This window comes from Carettochelys insculpta, chromosome 1, assembly GCF_033958435.1.
Source record: "Carettochelys insculpta isolate YL-2023 chromosome 1, ASM3395843v1, whole genome shotgun sequence".
NCBI lineage: Eukaryota > Metazoa > Chordata > Testudines > Carettochelyidae > Carettochelys > Carettochelys insculpta.
In genome coordinates this window covers 188,764,278-188,786,127 of record NC_134137.1, presented here as the reverse complement: position 1 = coordinate 188,786,127, position 21,850 = coordinate 188,764,278, and the positions used below count along the sequence as shown (strand labels likewise).

At 37.7% G+C, this 21,850-nt stretch overlaps 1 protein-coding gene across 1 annotated transcript in view; it reads left to right on the top strand.

The window, feature by feature from the left end:
* NCAM2 (neural cell adhesion molecule 2) overlaps window positions 1–21,850 on the top strand; it is a 591,660-nt gene that overhangs the window by 306,803 nt on the left and 263,007 nt on the right. Inside the window, exons 4-5 of the mRNA XM_074983463.1 lie at window positions 2,161–2,304; window positions 10,269–10,406. Of these exons, the coding sequence (XP_074839564.1) occupies window positions 2,161–2,304; window positions 10,269–10,406 (282 nt within the window). The remainder of the gene's footprint in view (window positions 1–2,160; window positions 2,305–10,268; window positions 10,407–21,850) is intronic.

Here is a 21,850-nt window from a genome sequence, read left to right as displayed (position 1 = left end):
TTAATATAATTGATAACACCACCATTCAAGTTGATGATGATGGTTACAACCAATTACAGGATGGTTGAAAAGTTGATAGTTGAAAGAAAAGATTTAATATTCTGCAAAAGTCATTTTTTTATGGTTCCGGCCACCATTCACTATACAAGTTGAGTGCTGCACAAGGTAGATATCCTTTGAAATCTATCAGGGAAAGATGTAGTAATTATTGTTAAAAATTAATTCTCAGGGTGGGACAAAATAAAAATGTATAGAAAGCCAAACCCAGGATATGAAGTTTGACAAAAAATGTTGCCCGAAAACTAGCACACCGAGGACTAGATGATATCTTGTGTTGCAAAGGATCAACAAAATGATTCCCTTTTGGGTCTGATTCTGACTTCATGGAGATCAGTGGGAGTCTCTTTCATTGATTTCAATGAATGTTTGTTAGTACCATCTTCACAAGAAATGTGCATGATAGCAGTCTCTGCTCTGGGTAGCATATGCTGTGTTTACTCCTGCTCTCCCATCTCTGCATTTGGCTTTTGTAGCAGACATGAACTGGAGATGATGCACTGGGGGAAATCAAAATGTCCCACCTAAAGAAGGCTCCTATGCATGCACTATGCAAGTATAGTAAGTTGCATAGAGAATGTCCCACTCAGAAGCAGTTCCTCCAGAGCTCCAGTTACATCTGTACAGTAGTTCATGAAAGCCACACAGCTGTTGTTGAATTATTTTGTAATAACAGGTAACATTATGCACCCATTACTCACACACATGACATTACCAACCCCAGGTATTCAAAAATCAGACCTCCCGAATGGTCATATTGGCAAAAAATCTCCCACATGATTTAAAAATAATTGGGATTCTTATTATTCCCCTTTTGGATTTTAACCCAGCTGATGATGTCAGGCTTTTCTCCACAAAATTGATAGCTAGAAAGACCCCTTCCCCACTGCTCCAATAAGCAGACCTAACTCAGACCTGGTTTGTCAGGATTAGTTCCTGGCAACCACCAATGCTTTATTTACCTAAGTGTCCGTGGGTACAGCTTCTGCAGCGCCTGTTAGCCACAGATTGCTGTTTCTGGCCAATGCGAGCTGCAGGAAATGGTATGGACTGGGATGTAGCTTCTCAGACCTCCCATTGCCTGGGAACAGTGATCTGTGGCCAATGAGATGCGCAAGTGGTGCAGATAAATAAAGTGCTGATGGCCTGCCAGGGCCTGGCCCTGGTGAACTGCATCTAGTCTGTAGGATGCTTATTGCCAACCCATGAGCTAGCCAGTAGTACATTGAGTCAACAGTATGATGCATTTGGAGAAAAAAAAAACACCAACATCACCACACAGCTGGTATCATTCTATGATCTAGTAACTGTTGTATTATACTTAATACAAAGAGGGTAATTTTTTACTTGAATTGGCACCAGTGATGTCTCCACTGTACTATTAGGTTCAATTTTGGATATGGTGCTTTAAGGAAAAGGTGGACAAATTGGAGAGAGTCTAAAGAAAAACAAAAGTCATTTTTAAAGGAAGGATTAATAGACCTGAGCATGCTTAGCCTTGGGAAAAGAACACTGATGTGGGAAACAAGTATTCAAATATTTGAAGGGCTGTTATAAAAGGGTCAGGTGACCACTTGTTCTTGAAGCCCACAGTAGGCAGTGTATGAAGTAATTAGTCTGCAGCAAGGGAGATTTAGTTTAGGTATAATATTAGAAAAATTCTTTTAACTGTAAAGATAGCTGTTCAATACTGGAACTGCTTACCAGGGAAGATTGTGAAATCCCTTTTGTTGGTGGTTTAAAATAATAAGTTGGATAGCAATGGTCAAGGATGATCTAGGTATATTTAAACCCGTCTAATAAATGAGCAGTGACAGAATGGACAAGGTAGCCTCTTGATAGCTCTACATTTCCATGATTCTAAGACAATGTGGAACCATTTCTCAGAGGAAATTGTGATTATCATTACCAGGAACATTTATGCTTAGGCTGGCCACAGACCATACACTAGAACAGTCCTGTATAGCACTCAGAGGAAAAATGAACTAGTTTTCCCATCTTTAATTTCTATGGTTTGATTATGTGTTTAAAGTAATATTCATATCACTGGACTGCTAAACAGAGCAAGGATAAGTTGTTAAACTTAGTTTTCTTTCTTTTTAGAGAAGCTCACTTTCCAAGACATAATAACCCCACAAGAATTCAGACAAGGAGAAGATGCTGAAGTGGTTTGCCATGTTACTAGTTCACCTGCACCTGTTGTCAGCTGGTTGTATCGAAATGAGGAAGTCACAACTATTGCTGACAGTTAGTATTTTGGTAACTCTTTCTTATAAGTTCTAATTTCTTTTAAAATACTGTTTAGATAGGTATCTCAAAACTATAATGTTGGATATCATTGAAGAGTTCTTGAAGGTAAACTTCAATTTCACCTGTGGTTGGGGTCAATTCTCCATCGATTGAAGCTTTAAATCAAGATTAGAGAACTTACTAAAGGTTGCACTTTCAGCTTTGTTTACATTTCATATTACCCCAATAAACTTATAGCAGAATTTAGCCAAGGACTGAATTCGGCTGAATTGTAAGTAGTTACTCACATGAGTAGTACCACTGATGCCAACAGAGCTACTTGAGTGCAACAGTTCTCGCCAACATGTTTAAGGTTTGTACCATTGGGTCTATAGAGTTGTGTATGATTTTCAATCCAAACCATAAACCTGGATCATCTTCTATCCCCTATGCCTGTTGTTCTCATGGCATATTGTGCAATAGTAGCCTTCAGTGTCCACCACTAAACACACTTTTAATGTCTTTATGGAGCTGCTGACTATCCCAATAATGGTTCTTAATTCCTTTCTGGGGCAATATGATAATTATAGATCACACAATGCTGTGTTTCATTATGTAATTTTGAGTTTGTCTGATAGTGACAAGACATGAAGCTGCTTAGGATTTTGAGCAAATATTAGGATTTTTACACAGTTGATAAAATTGAAAACAGATTTAAAAACAAACAAACAGATGTTCTTTTATCCCTTGGTCTTGCATTGGGGTGTCAAGGTACAGACTGCTGTACCCATACAAATCCCCTTTAAAATTCAGGGAGATTCTGCATGGACCTACTCTAGCAGTCCTTATATAGGAATTGGTTCTTTAAACATACGTAGCTAGAAAAATTTGAGCTGTATTCACAGAATCAAATGACCATACCACCTTGGATGGTGGATAAGAAATCGTTATCTAGTAACCAACTGATCATTATTACTATAGTATAATACCTAAATTTATTAAATGGTATGTGCACTGAAAGGTGAGTTTATTAAATAGGTAAATATGCATTACTTTAAAGCTGTGTCTGCACTACAGAGTTCTCTAAGGAGAAGTCACGGGTGACAGATATTTCCCGACAGATCCTCTGTCTACAGAACACATCTACACCTAATACAGGCTCCCCCGTCAATGCCCTCTGTCTACAGATAGCAGCCAGACTGCCCATCCCTCTGGCAACAAAACAGCCAAGAGGAACCCCTGTAAACAGGGCAACCTGGTGAACCAGAAGCCCTGTCTGTTGACACAGGGCTCCCCTGGAGCATCTACACTGTTATTCTGTTGACCTCAGAGGTGAAGACAGAACTCTGCCAGGAAAACTGCTGTGTTCTGTCTGTCGACAGATTCTCAGCAGAACTCATTTGTATTGTGGACACTCCCTAGTTTTGTCAACAAAAGGAATTTTCTGATGACAGAACTCTGTAGTGTAATCCCAGCTTAAATGTCTTCTTCATTTTTGTTGATAAAAATCTTAAGTGTAGAATGATTTGACAATAGCAGTAGAAATGATAATTTCCAGGTATATTATGTACTTTTTCATTGTACATTATTCCATTAGGAAGCAGCTTCCCTTTAAAACATTTTTTAGCACCTGCCTTTTGGGGAGAGTCACATTCTTTGGCTTTTTATTTATAAAATGAATACAATCAACTGAAAAATTTGCTGTATGTGGCAAAAGTTAGTAAACCTCCAGCATATGATTTAGCACAATTAAGTATGACTATGAAGCCTGTACAAAGTCTTGGCCATTCCAGAGGCTTCTACATGCTAGCCACACAGGGGAATGAGCTGCTCTCCAGCAAGAAAAGTTGTTAATTAAATCAGAAAACAATATTTGAAGAATTATTCCTCATGGATGGGCAGAGCTGATGGGGAATGACAGCTCCTAATTATAAGGTAGCTTTACTTCTCCATGCTGGCCCAAACTCCCAGAAAGCCGTTCAATCCCAAGACCGATGGTCCTTCTCCTCTTCATCTATGAAGGGATGTAATGAGTGACCAAGGGGTCAGCAATCCATCATTCCTTGAGCAAGGAAATAAAGTAGAATGACTGGGGAGACTATGTCCTCAGGGAAGACTCCACGGTCTGTTAAGAGATTATTTCTTGACTTCATGTTCTGTCTTTAAAGATGTTTGTAAGAGCTCAATAGTTCAATGGAATGTAAAATACTCTGACCATACTCTGTAGAGTTTCTGTAATGTCACTCTCAAAAGCTTAATTGTCATAAATCAAAATTCCATTGTGCAGTCAGCAGGAGACCGATATAAGAGGTGAAGGTTGCCTGAATTGTTTTTATAGATCAAACCTTGTCTTGTCCACCAAGCCAGTGATTTACTCTTTTATTTTTGTGCAGAAGTATCACTGCATAAGGAGTTAAACGCACTGCCCACTCCAGTGCGTATTACAAATACAGCAAGATTACATGGAGGCTTGTGGGTCTTTGGGGCTGATTACAGTCACGCACAAGATGAACTAGCTACCAAGGGCTAGTGTGAAAATCGCTCTTCACCAACCCAGTGCTCAAATTGGATGGGTTTGTCATACGCAGATTTACAACTTGCTAGATGGTTGCATTGTTGCAGTGTTTAGGACTGCTATATACACATACTCTTTTGGTCTACTACATCGTCAATTGGAGAAATTCTGTACTGAAGACTGGTGCATCCCTCAACCCTCTTGTGCATTGTGGTGTTTTATTATGTTCTGTATATTCCTTTTTGTCTGGTACAATTGTTTTTTGTTTGTTTGTTTCTTGATCATTTAATGGGATATGGCTCTCTGCACAACCATGACAATTTAGGTCCATAATAGATTCCGCAGACGTTTTGTAATCAGAGGTGTAGCAACCACTCCAAATTCAGTTAAAAAAGCTGTTCCCAGGAGTGTTGGTGGAACCTGGTTCATACAGTTTTCAGGTCCTTCATACAGGATCAGTGTGTCATGAAACAGGGCGAAGATCCTCATCCTGATGTTACAAAAGAAAACTTCTTTCAGAGTAAAGAGTAAAAGTGAAGTATGAACGAAAATATACAGAGAGTAATTACAGGAGAAATATAAGGATCTGTCCCAGAAACAAGTTCTGCAGAAAATACAAAACTTTGATCTCAGGAGATTTTCCCAATCAAAAATCTAGATAGGACTACAGGAACCTATGTGTAAAATACAGAGGTAATGTCCAGTAACAATAGAATTACAAATATGCTAGGCTCTGCCTTCTACAATTCTCCCTCTGAAGTTTCAAGACGGAGTATGACTATTGTTTTTTTTATTATTATCAAGAAGCTTAAACAAACTGTAGCATTCCTCATCCTGAGATTACAAATGAAAAAGACTTCTTTTGAATTGGGGCTATTGAACCTATCATATTGGATAGGCTCAGCCAATTTAAGGCCACTGAAGAAATGCCATATGAGTTGCACCACATGACCTAGCTCAGTTATTTTGGGTGAAATTGCATTGTGGATATCATAAAGTGCACCAGTTATCAGAGAAAGCATTGAGGTTGCGAAAACTTATATTCATAGCATGAAGAAACATTTATGAAAGCCATTGCTGCTTCCTGGAAGCAAGCTGGATACAAACCCAGGATGGTTTTGTGCATTTTTCTGCTTTAAATCAAACATTTACACAACTCTATCTAGAATTGTGATCTATGGGAAGAATAATGTTACATTCTCGTGTGCACTCTGGTTGAAATAATACAGAGACTCTGCATAAGTCCTACTAAGTGGGAGTTAAGTGATACATATAGCTTGTGTTGGTGGCTATGACAGTGATGAATTTCCCACTCTTTCTGGAAAACCACTATACCTATGAGCGGGCAGACTGATGCTTTTAAGACCTGCCTCTAAAAGGGAACCTTAGGGAGAAAACTAACCTCATGAAATGCTCATGCTATCATTGTTTCAGCAATATCAGTTTTTGGTGAGAGCCTTGCTACCTGTCCAGCACATTTTTGGAGGCTTGGGGAGCAGGCTCATGCGTGACTACCAATTTTACTGTGGGTGTTCACATCCTACTTTGTGGGTTTCTGTGTTGCAGTAAAACAAAAAGGCAATCCAGTAGGACTTTGAAGACTAACAAAATAATTTATTAGGTGGTGAGCTTTTGTGGGACAGATCTACTTCTTCAGATCATAGCCATACAAGAACAAACTCTATATTTAAGGCACAGAGAACCAAAAATTGTTATCAAGGTAGACAAATCAGAAAAAAGCATAATTAAGGTGAGCAAATCAGAAGAGCAGAGGGGTGGTAGGAGTGGGGAAGTCAAGAGTCAGATAAAGCAAAGTATACAAAGAGTCCTTATAATGGGCCAGGTAATTGACGTCCTTTAAGACATGGTTTGAACCGGGACACCAGTTACCTAGCCCATTATACTACTGGACTGCCTTTTTGTTTTGATAGAATATAGACTAACATGGCTATCTCTCTGTTACTGTTTATGTTGCAGTAAAATAACCCAGGTCTGACTCAGACTCATGAGGTTTGGTTTGCGGGGCTATAAAATTATAACACAAGTGTTTGGGATCAGACCACACTCTGAGTTCTGGGACCCTGTGAGTGGGGAGGGTCTCAGCATCCAGGCTATATCAGTGTACCTACAGAGCCCTATATCTATTTATGTGGCAGTCCTTCAGGAGTTCCGCAATTTTACTTTGGCTCCAAAAGCAACAGTTGCAGAATTTACTCCAGTATTAATGTGAAGAGAGATATGCACCCCATGAGTCTGAGTGAGCTGACCTGGAGTAGTCATGTGTATTTTACTGTAAAGTAGACATCCATAAAATAGGATGTGGACACTCATAGCTGTGCTAGAGGCAGGTATTGTATGTGCTGTGTATTAATATCTGCCTAAGCGCTAGATTGCTTGGGATGCAGAAAGAGGTGTGTTCATATGATCCACCTAATTTACTCATAAAAATTTCTCTTGTTACTATACACTCATTTGTCTAGTGCATCCCAGAACAAGACTGGGGTATTATGGTGTTCCGTAGTTACCCAACAGTAGGGTTCATTTTCATTTCATTTCCTTTAATGGACTGGAAATAGCTTCTTCAGCTGAAAAGGTTTGGTGGCTGACAGAATATCCTGTCAGTAGGGATGAACATTTTCTTATATCAAATTAATCCTCTCAGAAGCACTTTCCAAATATTAGAAACTATACATTTTTTTCATTAGTTAAGAATTTAGTTTCAACAAATAAAAAGCTAGCAAAAGTTTACAGAAAGAGAAATGGACTGCCCAGCTCCCTCATGCTTTGAAAAAGAAAGCATTTTAAGTGTGAATGTCAGAGAATCACATCAGGAAATGGGTTTCATTGCTAGGTGTATTGAGCTGTGGCACTTTCTGTTTAAGACATCAGTTTTTAGATCTCAATGGCCAATGTCTTTCTTCATGATATACTTAGATTTAGAGTATATCTGAAGATTCCAGTTCAACAAATCCCTTAAGCACATGCTTAATTTTAAAATATTTACTTAAGTGTTTTGCTGATTTAAGGCCCATGTACAGTAAACTCATTCATGTCTGGCAGCCCCACAACCATGAGGTTGCTGGATATTAAAATATTCTGGATAATAGAGAGGTATGCCTACGAATTCATAACACTGAAGAAAAACAAGATTAGATATTAAAAACCAAATAAAATTTCTGCAGAGTACTTTATTTATCAGCAACATTAGCATTGTACACTGAAAACATACTGTATTTGCTGCATTTCTTGGTATTTACTTTCACTATACTGTACTTATGGAAACGGTAACTAAAATTTATTTATGGTTAAAATGCTGATTGTTTGAGAGTTCTGGATAATAGAATGCCAGATATGAAAGCATTTACTGTAGAAAGAAACCACAAGAAGCACATGAAATGACCGAAGGAGCAATTTGTCCCTCAAAAGGTTGAGCTGATAACTTTTCAAGCCCCTCAGTCTAAATCAATTGTTAACTTCATCTGCCTCATGTATCTGCAGGGTGATGTGTGCTTAGTCTGATCCAGGAAAACACTTAACTGAATGTGTAGGCCCCAATTCAGCAGAGCATTTAAACTGTGGCACTCAGTGGACTTAATCACCTGTTTAAAGTTCAACATGTGCTAACGTGCTTTGCTGGATTAGCATTGAAGTACTGAAGCATGTCATAATGCTAAGCTCACAGTGAGACACACAGGTTCACTGACAGCAATTCTGGGCCCGGGGCCTAAACTGATGACCCGCTGGCCCTCTTCATTTGGCCAGGGCCATATGCACATGGACCTCCATCCCGCCACCATAGGGAGAAGTCTCAATTGCCTTCCCCTCTGCCTGAAGTGCACAGGGCTGGCCCAGCACCATCTCCTGTCTGCTCGGAGGGGCCCCAGGGCAGCTGAACTGCACATTCCCTTTCTTCCTTGGAGCCAACCTGCCACAGCCTACGTTGATTCAAAGGTAATTTTGATATGCCCCATGCAGATTCTCAGGCCCAGTAACCCTGCCCTGGAACCTTTATGGGGTATATCAAAAGTGACTTTGACTCAAGAGACACTTTCCTTAGAGCAGGCAGACCTACCACAACAATGGCCCTGACACTGGGTCCTTTTAAATTGCCTGGGCCCCCAGCAATTGCCCCCTTTGCCCCAACAGTTGATGGTCCTGGAGACACGTGACCAGAGAGTATAACATGTAAGAAAAATAGTTTATATGTAATTTTGATTGAAACTGAAGATCTGATACAAACGCGAATAAAATAAAAACAGTTGTTTAGTAGGACCAGAGACAACGGCCGTGGCTACGCTAGCCCCCACCTTTAGCATAATGGTGGCCATGCAGATTTCGGAAGGAGGGGCTTTCGAATTTCGGGGGATCCTTTCAAATGGCCCCTGTCTCCACGGGCAGTCTGCATTCAAAAGCAGCACTTTTTAAATGTGTGCAGCTACCATTATGCTAATGAGGCACTGCGTATTTGTGGCAGTGTCTCATTAGCATCTGTTGAAGTGGTACATTAGCATGCCCCCTTCTGAGAGGTGGGGGCTAGTGTAACCACAGCCATCTAGTACATAAAAGATTATCTAATTCATCTGAACAATGCAAGGTCTGACATGTACCCTTTACATTTCTCCAATCCTTTTAGCATTCTAGGTAAATAAACATCTCTTTCATTTTCTAATAATTTGAGTATGACTCTTTTTTTTCTTTTTCTTTTTTTTACAGAAGACATTAAATGAGCAAAGGAAGCTACTTCTGGACTAACCTCTTACAATTTTGTTTTTGTTTTTGTTTTTTGTTTTCTGTTTTTTTTTTCAAACAAGAAAAATAGAAGCTGCACCTTTGTGATATTGTGACCTTTTTATAACACCTGCAATATAATCCTAGTCCTGCAACTTGTTTCTTGTTCGTGAATACCTGTTGAAGTCAGGAAGGTTCTGTCCACACATAAAGAGGTCTAGAATTGGTTACATAAATAATATTGGGTTGGATGAAATCCTATCCATACCTAAGTCAGTGTCAGTATTATTTGTGATTTAAATAAAACCAAGATATCACCAGCTTTATTTGGAAACGCAAGATTTTGGGGGTATTTGATCATTGCCAAGAACTGGATATTGCATGAGGGAGGAAGCATTTAATATATTTTATTTAAAAATACAACAACATTGACTATTTGGTTGAATTCACTGTATCTAGATAGTGCTTCTATTAACATTGAAGTAGTAACAAGTCTGTAGCAAAAATACACAGGAGAACAAATGAATTTCCATTATATAGAGAATAATTCCTAACTGAATTTAAACAAAAAGATAAACCAATGTGTTTATGATATTACGTTAGCTTTAATTTGAAAATGATTTTCGATGAACTACTTGATCTCATCAGATAAATTCATTTATCTGAAAAATGTAAATTAGTATTCCAAACACTGTCTTAATTTACTGATAGAACTTTATTCTTTACATACATTTTCTAGATCGATTTGCAACATTAGCAAATAACAATCTCCAGATTCTTAATATCAATAAAAGTGATGAAGGAATATATAGATGTGAAGGAAGAGTGGAAGCTAGAGGAGAAATTGACTTTCGGGATATCACTATTATCGTGAATGGTAAGGGGTAAAATGATGTTTCTAAAGTTGATATATCTTGCTTTCATTAATTATAACAGCATTTTATAAACAAGGTTATATAATTATCATAGATCATTAGGCCATCATCTTAATTATGCCATTTATTGTAATATCAACTCCATACTATAAAAGTTGCATTGTTGGTTGTTGTGTTCTTGAAAGAGACGTTGAGTTGTTTCCTGTTTACAATCTACACAGTGGATTGTTATGTTATGTGGGGTTTTATGTTTAATTTAATTAGTAATATAATTATATATTTAAGGAGATTTCATATATCCTTTTATGGTTTAAATTTATGTAATTGTTCTGTGTAAATGGGGGTATTTAAAAATTATCCTTCACAGACTGCAGCCAAGCAAGCCAAAATTAGAGATCAAATGGTAATATAGAGTAATTTACCTATTGGTAAATCTTTCAGTATTTGTCATGTGTTGTTATAAATAACTTCATTTTATGCAGTTATTCAGTTTCAGTGTAATACAGTTGTTTTATGAACTATCAGTATTCAAATTGTGGTTAAATGCCATGGTCATGATTTGTAACTGTAAGACTACAGCTGAATTAACTGGATCTGCCACTGAACATTGCCAGTATTATTTCAGTCACCGTAAAATTTGAAAAAATATTATGAAACCTTTTAACAAGGAATAGTAAAGTACAAGCATAAAATCGAATATGTACATTGACCTTGCTGGTTAAAGTCAGCATCAGTGCAATAAAACATAAGTGAATGGGTCTCTCTTCACTTGTTGCCCTGTGAGGATCTATCTAACTTAGATATTTCTATTATACTAGCATCTTCGTATCAATGGGCCTGTCTTGCAAATTGTTACCTGATTCAGAAACTATTGAAGTCTGGACAGCTCATATGAGGAAAGGTTCTTCATTGCACAGGCATGCAATAAACACGTAGCAGTAAACAATAATAGTGATATTTACAACAATACTTTGTTAGATTGTTACTAATTCTGCACAGAAATGGAGTGTGAGCGAAGGCAGAAGAGAGTGTTATGCCTAATGAAAGAGTACAGGTGTGTGCATACTCTGTATACTGGGGAGTCTCCAAGGGAAAATGCTTCCCTGTGCTACCTCTTTGTGAAGCACTCCTGACTCCTGTCTATATGCATAGTCTAGCCCATAGTATTTGCTACAGAATCATAGAACACTAGAACTGGAAGGGACCTCAAGAGGTCATTGAGTCTAGTTCCCTGCAGGACCAAACACCATCTAGATCATCCCTGATAGGTATCTATCTAATCTGCTCTTAAATATCTCCAGCTATGGAGATTCCACAACCTCCCTGGGTAATATATTCCGGGGCTTTTTAATCACCCTGACAATTAGGAAGTTTTTGTCTAATGTCTAAGATAATGTCTAATCTAATCTAATTTAATGTCTAATCTAAACCTCCCTTGCTGCACTTTAAGCCCATTGCTCCTTGTCCTACCCCAGAGGTGAAGGAGAACATTTTTTTTCCCTCCTCCTTGTAATCCTCTTTGAGGTACTTGAAAACTGCTATCATGTCCCGTCTAAGTCTTCTCTTTTCTAAACTAAAAAAGCCCAGGTTTTTTTCAGTCTTCCCTCATAGCTCATGTTCCGTAGACCCTTAATCATTCTGTTGCTCTTCTCTGGACCTTTTCCAGTTTCTCCACATCTTTCTTGAAATGTGATGCCCAGAACTGGACACAGTACTCTAATTAGGCCTAACGAGCGCTGGGCTCATTGTATTTCTATATGTACATCTACCTTTGACCTGGGATGTGTGATTCTTACCTCATGCAGACATACCTGGGCTAACTTGGCTCAAACCAGTGCCCTAAAAATAGCAGAGTAGCTGGGGTTGAATTGGAGTGTTTTCAGATAGCTTCCTGAGTACATAGCCACCTGCCTCCTTACCCCACCCCCCTACCCCACACACTCATACACAGGCAGCTGGCCTGAGCAACCACTTGTGTTGCCAGGCTACACTGCTGTTTATCAGCATGTTAGTTCCATTAGAGCTGGCATTCTTAAGTGTATACGATCTGGGAAGTACACAACACCAGCTCAAATGTCAACAAACCTCATATAGCTGAGTTTCTCTTACTTTGGGTAAAAAAAAAAACAAACCCTCCACTATGATTTTCAAGAAAGGGGTTTTCAGAAAACAAACAGCTTTAGAGTCTATAATGCATTAAATGTCCCTAGTGTCCTTGAGTATTCCACAGAGTAAATGAGATAAATGCTATTAGTCTCTTGACTAATACAGGAAAACAACAACCATTATTCTCTAATGATTCATTCACAGCATAGCTGTTTGAACACAACTTATCAAGAGAGTTAACTGTTGTTCTGAATACTGGGGTTACTTTCTCGTTTTGAGAAGTGCTATGAGATCTTTCACTTCCAACTGGACTTTAAAAAGAGAGGGAGATAACAGCTGTTTTTTGCACGTGTTAAAAATGGTGGGACAAATTCTAACCCTGTGTAAGTGAATGACATCAGTAGTCATGCAGCTCTTCATACTCAGTCTGAATCTGGCCCTACATCTTTACCAGTGAACACTTCTAGCTTTGAACTCAGTTTTATGGACTAGAGGCAAAAGAGTTACCAACTGAGCAATACTAAAAGCATTCCACATTGTAGAGTGATATTGATTAAGGATTTTTCCTGCTTGATTTATCAGGATGACTTATCTAAGATGAAGCTAAATGTACTAAATCTATTCCCGGATGGCCTTCAAAGTACATAAATTGCAATGACACCTAACAAAAAAGAGAAGTGTCTATGAACCTGTTTCTGCAAAAATGCATCAATTTTCTGTGTGTGTAAAACTTTCACAAGTGCAGTCACACAGTGCTTTCACCTCTTCCATAAAATAAAAATGTAAAAATAACTTTCAGGATAGTCAAATAATTTAAATAGCACTAAATAAGGGATCAGAGCTATGCAAGCATGTTTTTTATGCATAGATACTGTCCAGGCTTTTGTCTTTGTGAAATCTTTGTTACTTTTAATAATGTTTTAATTGTTCTGTTCAGGGAAAGGTCACTGGGAGGGTAGATAGTATGGAAATGGATGATGCTGTCTTCAACTCACTTTTTTCCCCTTCCTCATAATCATCTTCATCTTTATCTAATTATTGACTTCCCCCCCCCCGCCCACTCCTTCGGCCCCTCTTCTCTCTGATTTGCTCACCTTGATAATAATTTATCTGATTTGTCATTCTTGATTACTATTTTTGGTTCTCTGTGGCTTAAATGTTGAGTCTGTTCTGGTATGGCTATGATCGGAAGAAATGGGTCTGTCCCACGAAAACTCATCACCTAATAAATGATTTTGTTAATCTTTAAAGTGCTACTGGACTGCTTTTTTATCTTCACCTCCAACATCTCTCCATTCCACCTGTATAGAGTCCCTCTGAACCTGTCACTGTGGGAATCCCCTGTTTGTTTTCTAAATCCTACTTTTGCCCTCCACATCCATTGGCTCCATGGACAATTGAATTCTTGGTTCTAGGGAGGTGCCAGAACGCTTGTGAATAGGTAAAAAAGCCAGTTTCTAAAATTGTAATTCAGGAGATGGCACTCATCTGCAAGAGTCAATGCCATTATCACTTAATTCAGCTTTGTGGGAGAGCATAATTCATTATAGACACATAAGAATGTGGTCAATAATAAACAATGTCCCAAAGTGGAATTAGTAATTACAATAGTATTAAGAGAATTGCCTTTTATAGGGAGGTGCAAAACTTAGGTGCTGGACCCTGAGTACTTTTAAAGGTGCCATTGTGCTTTTCTTAAGAAGAGAGTTGTTAAATCAAGTGTTTCTAATGAAATATTGACCCAGGGAAGCAATTACATTCCACCAACCCAAATATCCTCTGCAATTTCACCTGGAAAGTATTTTTTTTCTGGACGTAATGGTCCAAAATGCTTGCAGTGTTGTTGAGTTCTATTAAATCATTGATGAATTTCACGAGGGAAGTGTATAAGTTTTAGTTGTACAGTATCTGAAGGGATAACAGGGGAAAGTGCTTTGGATTCCTTTTGGGATGAAAAAGTATTGTATACATCGAAGATCGTTTTCCTTGTGAGACAGTAATGCTGTTACTAAGTCAGATTAAATAAAAAAGTCAAAGATTACAGTATTTTTAATATTCCTGATCCTGGAAAAAAACCCTTTAAAGTTACATTTCGGTAAGAAAAGGAGGTAGATGTTGATTATAAATTTAAAAAAAATGTATGCTAAGATGGACAAGTGGGGTCTGATATCAAAAGTGAAGCTGCATTTTTGTTTGTTTTTGCTTTTTGCTGTTGTTGTTTTCTCTTTCTCTGCAGAATGTTTAACAGTCTCTCTCGACTAATCTAAGTGCTAATCTACAGTAGAGAGCCCTGCAGCTAACAGGTTATGACTAGATATGTCTATGAAATGGGATAACAGTAGCATTTGGCAAATGACAAAAGGTGATGTGGGCCATAGAGGTTCCTGGATGGATGAATAAATAAGATGGGGATTCAGAGTTTGACTCATAGGAATCACAAAGGACAAGATTTTGTACAGGTAACCAGAGCAGGGCAAACAGTAGTGTTTGCCATTGGAGCAAGGGGTCTACTGGAGAGACTCATATGGGTAGGAAAGTTCAGAAGATGAATTAGGGATGAGAGGGTTCATATGTATAAATGAGAAAGAGTTAAATGGCTAGTTTGGCATAAAGGCTCCGATCATGTATTTGATGGGCAAGTGAATGTGAGGCATTGATATGGCTCTGCATACAACACAGTACCTGTTTATTTATAACTACCACAGCTTGGCATTCTAGATGAAAAACAAACCTTCTGGCCTCTAAATTTTAATTATTCACTGCTTAGTGCTTCTGTATATTGGTAATGAAATAATAGTCAATCGTGATTTTTAAATATATTATTTTAATTGATTCATTTTTAGCTTTGTATACAATATAGCCTTTATGGACACAACTAGCTCTTTTTGGACCAGTAGGGGTTTGAAATGGGTATCTTTCAAGAACTGACAGTACATTTTTCAGACCATTGTAAACCTACAGGAAATGGCACACCTTAAAAAATATGTGAGTCCTATGCAATACCACAGGGGTAGCCTTGGGTAAGGATTTGTATGCTATTGAATATTCAACTGCTACTTATCTTAGAAATCCTATTGTTTAGCCCTTCATCCCTTTTAGAATTTTATGGAACTGAAATATCTGTGGTTCCAATCCTCCAAGGCAATGAACATCCTGAGCTGATGTTGACTCTGTTAAAATCTGAGGAATCTCAGTATCTCTCTAGGAACAGTCTCCTTCAGGATTTTGTCCTTTGCTGAAGAGGAACCAGAGCTTCAGAATGTGTAAATCACTGATCCTCATTAGATCAATGATGCTTTGCCAATTTATATCAGCTTGGGTTATAGACCTCGATTAATCTGCAAATTCGATGCCCTCGGCTCAGGCTTAAACAAAGACTGTGAATGGCTGGCTAAATACAAAAGCAGCTTCCCCTCCCTTGGTGTTCACACCTCCAGATCAACTGCTGGTAAGCCTCACCCTTGCTGACTGAGCTAACCTTGTTATCCCCACCCTTGCTCTGGCTTATTTATACCTGGCCCTGCAGATTTCCAGGACCAGCATCTGCTGAAGTGAGTCTGTGCTCACAAAAGCTCACGCTCAGAACTTTTCTGTTAGTCTATAAGGTGCCACAGGACCCTTTGTTGCTGTTCCTTATAGCCTATAGCACAGGATTATTGGTCATGTTGTTCTAGTACTTTTCTCTTAACATGACAAAGACTTTCTGTGTATCTTTGGTCTTCCACATCCTTTCTTGTTATCCCCTTTCTCCCATGCTTTTTTTCTTCTCCAGTCTCTACTTCCATTGCATATTTGTTTGTTTTTTGTTTCATTTATCTTCAAATTGTAATTTTTGATGCTATATTTACCAGTCCCTCTCTTTGCTGTCAACCAGAATGTCAAGTTGTTCAGCATACATTTGCTTTCTCTATGTCTTCACAGTCTTCTTTCTCCTACTGACTAACCCAATAACTAGATTGAAGACACGTGGACACAGTATAATCTCTGTCTCAATCTCATTGGCATTTCACAATTCCTTGAAATTCCATGGATTGTTACCACCATTGCTCTTAAGACTCTATTCTTATCATTCATACACTACATGAAGTCCCCACTCACAACCATTTCAAGAGTGCAAATGCGAACTCCTACAAACCAAGTTATATTCTGTTTTAAGATCTGTAACTGATACATTAGTTATGCCCTCCATTTATCATTCTTTCAGACTTCTGTCTCTTGCAAATATAAACAAATGCACCAAGTAAAGACACTATTTTACAAAGTGTCATAGTGAATATTATGGAGAGACTTTTCATTCAGATTCTTCTGTGCATTCAAGAAGATTGATATGCTTATTAGTATTTCAGGATAGGTAAAGGAGGAACAAATGAGTGACAAGAATAATGACAATTGTATGAGGGTGTCATATTCCTACAGATCCTGGAGCAACACAAGGAAGCATTAATACAGAATAACAGGATCATTTCATGATTTCCATGACGGTTATGAAGAAGTCATCTCTATCCACCTGGATGATTCATGATAGTGTAATTTAGAACATCCACTGTAAGATGTAGGATGAGCCTGGTGATTGGCAGTTATAGAATAAATGGGAAAATAAAGTGGATTAAGTCATCCCTTGAGTTGTTCGAAAGACACACAGCAGTTTGGGCCCAAATGGTCAAACCTGTATGCCTAAAAGAAGGCACCAAATTCCATATTGAGTCATATAAATGCACAACCTGATTTTCACAGTTGCTGAGCACCTGCAGTTGTCATTAACTTCAGTATGCAAAATTATTTTGAATATTCAGATTTCAAATAAATAATTCTTTTCTTTAATATAACTATTTTGCAATACATATGTCTTTATATAAATAAATAAAACACCCAACAAACCAATCAAAATTATGCATAAAGGCATGCCACAACTGAGTTTTGTGGAAAAAATAGTGATATTTACCTGATCAGTATTTGAGGCCTTAAAGACTGTTGTTCGTGGTTTTTTTTTTTTTTTTGCTTTTGTTTTTTCTTTTGGAGGGGGGCAGAACAGGAGGTGGGATGGAATGTGGAAATGAAGAGAAGAGCAGAACAGGACTTTCTTTCATTCATTCATTTTACATAATTGAAAATAAATAAATAAATATGTTGACTGCATCTATGGAACAGAGATATTTCAAAAGAAGCCCTTCCAGAACAGCTTCCTTCAAAAGAATGTGTCCACACTCAAAAAAGTAGATCAATAGAGTCATCTGCTATTTCGAAAGAGAGCATCCACACAGCCCCTGCACTCTTGAAAGAATGGGCCAGGGATCAAAAAATCAGAAAAATCAGAAAAAAAAAGGGCCTACAGAGCATCTACACATGTTTTCTTTTGAAAGAAGCTTTCAATAGGGGCACTCTTCCTGAAACGGGCAAGGAAGAACAATTTCAAAAGGAGCACTGCATTCTTTCAATTTACTTTTGAAAGAATGATGTTTGTGTGTAGATGCTCCATTGGATCTTTCAAAAGATCCCCCTTCTTTCAAAAAAATCTTTCAAAATAACCTGCTAGTGTAGATGCAGCTCTTTTGTTTCTATGACATAAGGGGAAAAATAATCCAGTGCTAGAATATAAATATTAGGCCACCATAGCTCTGATTTATTATATTGTTGAGATGATTCACTCTGCTTTGAGGGTAGGACAAGTGGTATATCTATTGAAAGACCATTTTCCTCCCCCATCCTTTAGTGGGTAGTGGAGACAGAGATCTTAGTCCTAAAGGAGACAAATTCAAGTGTTAGGTCTGTTGTCATAACATTTCCTTACTCAAGGGTAGAATAGTTGGAAATAGCAATATAAAATAAAGGAATGAATTGAAACCCAACAATATTTCTTCATACGGGTGAGAGTCAGCTCACTTGCTTATGGAAGAAATATTCTATAACATATCTGTCTAGATAATCAATGGTCAACTGTGATCATTCCTTGTTGTCGGAATACAATATTTCTACGTCCAGTCACAAATATGCTATAATAATAAGTGTAACTTATGGACATGTTATTATTGCACGCTTTGACCATCTAATTTCAGAAAATAGTTCTTAGAAAAATAATGCAGTATTTTGAGGGATGGAAAGGTTTAGTGTTCTTGTAGTAAATATCTTTGACCAGGAAGACAGTATTATTGTAGCTATCCCTCTGAAATCAAAATCTTCATTATCATCTTCCCATCTTCTGTCATTATATTTACATATTTGATTAAAGATGCAAGCCTTGTTTTCCAGACTGTTCTTCTCTGCAGAACAGGTGCATTGTCAGACGTGTATTAAAAACAGAACATCTGAAATGTACATGTGCACATCAGTATCTGATTTTACTTTGCTTTACAAAGGGACAGGTTCCTTCAAAGCATAGTGCAATCTGATTGATTGGTGTCCTAGACCTTGGGTTTTTTTGTTTTTTTTTTCTTTTCTTTCTCAGAATTATTCTAATACCACATATGGGGATACAGGGCAACTGAATGACAACTGACAGATGACATAAATACTAGTACAGAAAGACAGTGAGGTCTCATATTGTTATAATTAAAGTCAATGACAATGGGCCTTTTAACTTCAATGGACGAAGAAGTGGGCCTAATATAATGCCATTTGTTCTGTATCATTGGAGCCAGGGTGTGAAAAAGCTAGAACATAGTTATATGTAGTTTACAATGTTAGGTTGTCACCCATCAGTGTGCTATGTCAACACAATTCTGTGCTAAACTTTACTTTACGTTAGTGTTAGTCTATTTTAGTGGTAATTTATTTCAATCTGAATACAGAGATATTTCTCACTTATCTGGGTGTCCTTGAAAGCAAAGCTGCAATTTAGAACTTCTGATTAATGAGAATTCCTGGGACCTCTTGATTATACATCACTTTCTGCTCTTCAGTTAGTTTACTTTTCTAGTTTTGAAGTCAAACCTACCTTTACTATCTATCTATCTATCTATCTATCTATCTAGTCTGTCTAAGAATACACACTCCCACGACATCTATTCAGCTCATATTTGATTGTCTTGGGATGAATTGCCCTTTAAGCAAATTACCTTGGCTAATGTATACACACACTCTACTTCAAAGTTAAACTTAGAAGTCGGGCACTACTCCATTTCCGAGAATAGAGTAAGGACTTTGAAGTTGGGCCCCCTACTTCAAACTTAACCTCAAATTAAGGGAAAATGTGTATAGACTCTGCTGGCTACTTCGATGTAGTGCCTAACTTAGAAGTTAACTTCGAAGTTAGTTCTAGTGTAGACACACCCATGGATTCATTTTCTGGTGCAAACTGGCCCCCCACACTGTCCTCTGTTTAACTCTTATCTGGCTTGAATTTTGAACTCAAGTTCCAAGTATTTTCAGAATAAAATATACATCAAAGTAGGCCAGTTAGGGTTACATTTCAAAGGAATAGCAATAGGATGATAAAATAGGTCTTTGTGGCTATATCTCATTGTCAAAAAAGGCACAAAATTAGCCATATAGTGATTTTGGGCACAATAACGCAAGCCAGATGATGGGTGTATATTCAGGCTGTGTCCTGCTGAACACAAAAATAAACCCATCATGGAATTTTCGAAGGTAAACATGTAAGTGGAAATTAAGGGAGAAAAACAAAGCAAAACAAAGCACCCAAAACCTAATTTGCACCAGACAATGATTCCATAAGTACTTGTATCAGGAGTACAGGCAGACATGCTGACAGCATGGGTTAATGAGGACAGTTGCTACAGGGTTCAGAGAGTCAAAAGGGCTGAGGGCTCTTGGCCCTTAAAATCACCACCAGAACCCCGGGCAGTGCACTCTGGATATCACTGAAGGAATGGCAGGAGGAGGTGAGGCTCCAGCCCCACCCCTTCTCCCCAGTGCCCTTCCCCTCCAGGAGAGCTTAGCCGCTGGCTTACCTTCCTCAGGAGCCTTATAGTTCTGTCAGCTCTCCCCTCCACCCCTCAGGTGTAGACAACATTTTGTTCTGAATAAAGTTGATGAAAGAAATTATATGTAGGCCTGGAAAACGTCAACCATTAAGTATAATTTCAGAGGGTAATACCAATGTTTTTTAAAAAATTCTTTTTTTGTTTTTAATCAATTTAAATTTTCACAGATGTGTGAAATTATGGGTTAAAAGTGTTTTTTCCCCAGTTGCTACTGATTTTTGTTTTTACAGTCATAGGAAACTATTGGTGGGGATGTGTATCATCACACAACAATTATTAATGACAGTAGATGCTGACATTCAAAAGTTGAACACTTTCTAAATTGTCCATGGTCCAATTCTACTAAAAAGCCAATTTTACATTATTTGGTAAATGTTAAGGCAAGATTCTCAGTTTTCAAGCAGCACCTTTTTTCTTTTCTCTATCTGTAATTTTGTTTATTAGTGATAGCAGTATTTTCCATTGATTCTTATATGTATGGGTAAATTGATATTTACCGACATTAAACAATTAGAAATTAATCTGTCCAAGCCTACATTTAAGGTATGTTTTTTCCTGATGATCTTTCTTCCACAAATTATTCTCTCTTACTAGTTTTCATGGATGACAAGGGAAAGATGCACATATTCTGGACCCTTTAAGAGCTGAACAGTTATAACAGTTATAACAAAATCCAGGGCAAGAAACATAAGTGTAAAACCATTTTTCAAAAGAAAATCTGATATGTAAATGTTAGTTTCCAGTTAATAATTTGAGTGGTAATAAATTGAAAAGCCTTTTAATTGTATAGTTTCTTTTGAAATATAATTTTCAGATGTCTTTTTCCGTTAGTGACAATGAACTATTTGTAGCTTCTAGCTATATGAGAATTTACAGTGACCTTTTTACAGCTGTTTTATAATGAATGATGTGAAACAGGACAAACATAATTCTGTGTTTATCTGAAAAGAGAAAGTGTTACCATTTTTTTTAAGTTCAGGCACCTTTCAATATGTGTGTTTTGTCAAATGTCTTTGACTTCTAGGAATAAAAATGTATTGCGTGAAATCCTGGCTTTACTGTAGTCCATAGCAGAATCTCCATTGATATTAGGGAGGGCTCAGGATTTCATCTGCTGTATCTTTCTGTTAGCAGTGCCTGTTGAACATGAACAGACTTATTTAAATATGCAGCTTCACTGTTGTCTTCTTTTTACATATCTTCATTGCCATCTTGTCCTAATTGTACCTAATAGGACTGGACCATCAATAAAATCACAGATTATACAAGATGGATGAGGAGCTCAAATATTTGCAAAGCCTTGGGTCTCACCAAAGAAGAGTTAGTCCTAGAATGAAATTATTTCATTATTCTCTTTTTGAACATTTTAAATGTTTAAGCAATTTCCTGAATTAAGCCCA